This window comes from Pteropus vampyrus, unplaced genomic scaffold (genome assembly GCF_000151845.1).
Source record: "Pteropus vampyrus isolate Shadow unplaced genomic scaffold, Pvam_2.0 Scaffold370, whole genome shotgun sequence".
NCBI lineage: Eukaryota > Metazoa > Chordata > Mammalia > Chiroptera > Pteropodidae > Pteropus > Pteropus vampyrus.
The window spans coordinates 780,297-784,994 of record NW_011889151.1 but is presented as its reverse complement, the minus strand read 5'-3'; the positions used below and the strand labels follow the sequence as shown (position 1 = coordinate 784,994).

At 47.4% G+C, this 4,698-nt stretch overlaps 2 protein-coding genes across 2 annotated transcripts in view; one reads left to right on the top strand and one right to left on the bottom strand.

The window, feature by feature from the left end:
- The window catches only part of GPALPP1 (GPALPP motifs containing 1), a gene marked incomplete at its 3' end in the record, with an annotated part of 15,505 nt that extends 14,683 nt beyond the window's left edge, over positions 1-822 (bottom strand). The window contains exon 1 of the mRNA XM_023523006.1: positions 807-822. Within this exon, the coding sequence (XP_023378774.1) occupies positions 807-822 (16 nt within the window). The remainder of the gene's footprint in view (positions 1-806) is intronic.
- A 749-nt stretch (positions 823-1,571) lies between these two features.
- Positions 1,572-4,698, top strand: part of NUFIP1 (NUFIP1, FMR1 interacting protein 1) — a 37,852-nt gene continuing 34,725 nt past the window's right edge. The window contains exon 1 of the mRNA XM_011379708.2: positions 1,572-1,780. Within this exon, the coding sequence (XP_011378010.2) occupies positions 1,572-1,780 (209 nt within the window). The remainder of the gene's footprint in view (positions 1,781-4,698) is intronic.

Sequence of the window (4,698 nt, the reverse complement as noted above, 5' to 3'; positions counted from 1 at the left end):
TTAAAAAAAAAAAAAAAGAGTCCTGGGCCATTTCCTCAACGATCTGACCCAGCTGGCTGGGGGGACTCAGCAGGGCACAGTAGAGCCTAGAAATATGATTTTCCAAAGAGATTCTGAGGTATGCTATTCATTTATCATTGATATTAACAAAAACTAAATGTAATAAAAAAAATTACGTCTGGAGTTCTGATGTGATTAACACGCGTTGACATATTTAATTCTGACAACCGTATTGCAGAAGGATTATTATTTCCATCTTACAGATGAGAAAACTGAGGTACAGAAAGTAAGCTGCTCAACTTCACATAACTAAACGGTGGGGCTGGGATACGAACAAGGGAGTCTGATTTCAGAGCTTACATATCTACAACATTCAACAAAGAGTCAACAGCCATCCGCCCATCTGACAAATACTTTTTGAGTAGATATTTCTATAGAAACAACGTAAAAAACAATTGAAAAGGTGACTGAATATGTGGGAGGGTAATGTTAAAGACAGCAGTCAGGGAAGGCCTCTCTGAGAAGAAAACATTTGTATGGAGACTTCAACGATGAGATGACAGTGGCCATGCAACAGTCTGAGGGGAGAAAATTCTAGAAGGAGGAACAACTAGCGCAAAAGTGTCATGGAGAAAACAAGCTGGATGCTTGAGAAAGAAAAAGGCCCGTGTGGTGACAGCAGAGGAAGCAAACGACGAGACGAAGCTGGGTGGCATAAGGCGTCAGTCAGACTACGCTCTGGAGCCGGATTCTCTGGGCGTGAATTTCAGCCACTTATCAGCTGTGTGACATGGATGTTATTTAACCTTCCTGTGTTATCATCTTGATCATAAAATGAGGTTAAAAATCATTCCAACCTCGTCGGGCTGTTGTGAAGATTACATCAGTTAACACAGTCAAGGCACCTAGCACAGCACCTGGCATACAGCAAGCACTCAATAAATGCTGGTACAGGCTACGGCAAGGAGTTTGGATTTTAAGTACACCAGGCAGTCACTGAGAGGTTTTAAGTCCGGAGAGACGCAACTTAAATGACCTTAAAAAACCCCAAGTGTCTGCTTGTGGACAACAGACAAGGGATCGGGAGTAGGGGATGAGTCACGAAGCTGACAAAAAATGGTCTGATTGACAACACACTCGGAAGGAAGGGCAAAGAAGACTTGTTGATGATTTGGATGTGAGAAGTGAGGGCAAAAAAAGGAACGCAGGAGGAGTCTCCCACAAATGTGGCCAAGGCCAGGTGGGAAGGAGGTTTAGGGGGGACTCGAGAGCCTTTTCGCATCTTAAGTTCAACACGCCCACTGAAAATCCCAGTGGTACTGGAGCACGCCGGGGCAAAGCTCAGGGGAGAAGTCAGGGCCAGTTTGGGGACTATGATCTAGTCTAAAAGTTTTTCCTACACCCCCTTGGCGTGTGACTGGAGAACAAGTGCTCGATACACAAAAAACTGACTTAAAAATGCAAACTTTTACCTTAAAAAATTTGCTGCAAAAGGAATCTACAGAGTGGAGCTAGTGCCTGAAATTCCAGGCCTCGGACATGGTCCCTTTCCTCAGGGAACTCACGGTTCCATGGGGAAAATCGGCCAACTGGAAATCACAATCCAGCATGGAGAGAGCAAAGTGCACTGGCACCCCTCAGCACTGTCTGCCACTAGCAGGACCAGCGGCAGTGGCATCCGGAGCTGGCTACGAATGCTGAAGCCCAGGCCTCACCTGGGCCTCACCCGGGCCTCACTCAGGCCTCCGAATCAAAGCCCGCATTTTAACAAGCTCTCCAGGTGATTTGGGTGCACGTTCAAATCTGAGGTACCTTGCTACGGAAGATAGAAATGGGGCGACCAAATGTGCTGATTTGCCTGGGACTAAAGGGCTTCCTGGGGTGTGGAGTTTTTAGTGCTAAAACCGAGACAGTCCAGCCCTGTGAGGTTCACTCCTTGTCTCTCGATTTGCAGGATGTGTGCACATTAAAATCCTGAAAGGAGAGAGAACAGAAGGAGGGGGCCTATGTGAGACATGGAAGGATTTTAGAAAAATTCCATATCCCTTCTCGAAGATTCTGATATGGATGCTGATTGGGAATCACTAAATAAGGATGCTGGATAAGTACTGACTTCATACAAGAACAGTATTTCCTTGCTTCTAAATCGAATGGAACGTTTCAGCCTTTATCTTACCTGATTCCTTAACCACATCTGACTACTGCTTACTCCCCGAACACTTTCTCTTCCTTTGGCTTCTGAGACACTACGCTCCCTTGTTTTTGTCCCATCTTTGGGAGACTCATCTCCTTAACCAGTTCATCTTCTACTAAACCTTTAACTGTTAAAGATTCTCAAAGCTCAGTCCTGGGCCCCTTTCTTTTTTAACCCTATTATCTTCCTAAGTGATTACGTATACACCCCTGGCTTTACTTATCACCTATAGATAAACATACTTCAATGTCCAGCCCAGCACTCTTATTAAGCGCACATCTATCTATCTGCCTTCCTGCATTATCTCTGGACGACGTCACCCAAGCATGTCACACTAAGTATGTCCATAACTCTACCCATTACTTTTACCCCAATCTAACCGTCCTCCAGCTGTTTCAATAACGCTGTCACCGTCCACCCGGCTGTTTCCCCAGAAACATGGAAGTCAACACGGACACCCCTCTCTCCCTCCACATCCTTTCCCGACATCCACGCACCACCACGCACCGCTGACCGCACCACGCACATGCTCCAGTCTTCCGAGTCTCCCCGAGACTCGGGGGTCCCCGGCCTCAGGACGGCTCCCAATGCCTCTTAGCCTCCTGGCACCCATGGCCTTTATTTAGTTCCTCCGATACTGTATAGGAACAACTTAGATAACCAATAGGATACCGAGGAAATGATGGTGCATGACTTTAGCGGTGAGGTCACAGAAGACACGGTGGCTTCCACTTTCTACTTTCTTGGATTGCTCGCTCTGGGGGCATCCAGCTGCCGCGCTAGGAGGGCACTCAAGGACCCCCACCCCCACTCCCCCACCCCCCCACACACAGAGGCCTATGCAGGAAGAATCAAGGCCTCCTGCCAGCGGTGGCGCTAACTTGCCAGGCGTGTGAGTGAGCCACCTGGAAAAAGTTCCTGCAGTCGCAGTGAAACCCTTAGATGACTGCGGCCCTGGATGGCACTTTGTCTATAACCTCGTGAGAGACCTGTAGCTGGAGCCACCAGCTCACCTGCTCCCAGATGCCTGACTCAGAGACTGTGTGAGAAATGTGTGTCGAGTAAAGCTGCCAAGGTCTGGGGTAATCTGTCGCACCAACAGATAATGACTACACTCACCTCCGCCGTCGCCACCTTGGTCTAAGTTACCGTCAACTTTCGTTACTGCAACTGCCTGCTCACTGAACTCCCTGCATTGACTACAGTCCTTTCTCCAACCCGTCGCCAGTATATTCTCCACAGGTCGATCAAAGAAGTCTTCTGATCATGCAAATCTAATGTCAGACCTTTTTTCAAGGCTCTTAACATTGCTTTATACACAGAAAAATACATGCTGTATGGTTCCATTTATGAAAGTATAAAACCAGGCTCAAATGATCAACGCTGTTAGATATCGTGAAAGCAGTTACTCTTGGAGGGACTGGTGACTAGATGGGGGTGTGCAGGAGCACGCTGCTGTGTGCCGCTCTGAAAATCCACCACGTCCTTAACCTTGTCGTTGAGGTCCCGTGTATTTGCCTTCCTGCTGGAATGTGGGCCTTCAGGCAGCGGTGCTATCTCACGTGCCCTCCTGCTTTCTGTTTGTTACGGATCTTCTCTGTTCCTGGACCCCACCATGTTCCGCCTCACCTCGAAGTCTACATATAAGTCGTTCCCTCAGTCTCAGAGCTCCCTCTCACCCCTTAGGCTCAATAACTGTATTCACCTTTCAGAGCTCGGTTTGAAACTCACTTTTGAGACATTCAGGTATTGTGAGCCTCCCGATGTGATGACATATGAAGGCCACAGCTTTCGAAAATACTATATTTTCTTCTTAACCAAAATATTCTTAAAGTTATTTACCCTTTTTTTGTTGGCTTAGGGTCACTGTTTGGCCTATCGTGTGCATCTTTAGAAAATATATAAAAGTATGTGATGTAATTAAATAGAAAAAAAAAAAAACTGTGGGTAAAGAGGAGGGAGTGACAATGCTTGGGAGAGTCCGGAAGGCTTCACTGAGGTGACATTTAAGTTTGGCCTTTAAGGATGGAGTAGGAGTTTGTCACATATGGCAAGAAGTGCAGAGTGAAGCCAGAAGGAGCTTAGAGAATCGATAAACTGCACAGAAACTTGGAAAATCTGAGCACTGGGCTGTGTGTATCTGATACAGTGACAGACTAGAGAGGCTAAGATGGCGGGTCGGGGGCTAGGGAGCAAAGCATCTTCTCCCAGAGCCAGGGGCGCTGGACGTGGAAAGGTGGTATGACGCAGAGGGTAAAAGGGCCGGCTTTGTTCTAATTTGGGCTCTACCACTTACTAGGTGTATGATCTGGGCCACAGCCCGGACCTCAGTGTCCCTCACTGTCACATGGAAATGTGAACCAAAAAGGGGCTATGCAATATACCTGACAAGCTCAGGGAGGGTCACATGGCAGGCCTGACAAGCTTAGTGACCAAAAGTAGCCACACAGGATGGTGTGATCACAAATTCCTAACCCGGCAGGTCATAGTGGGTAGCCACATCC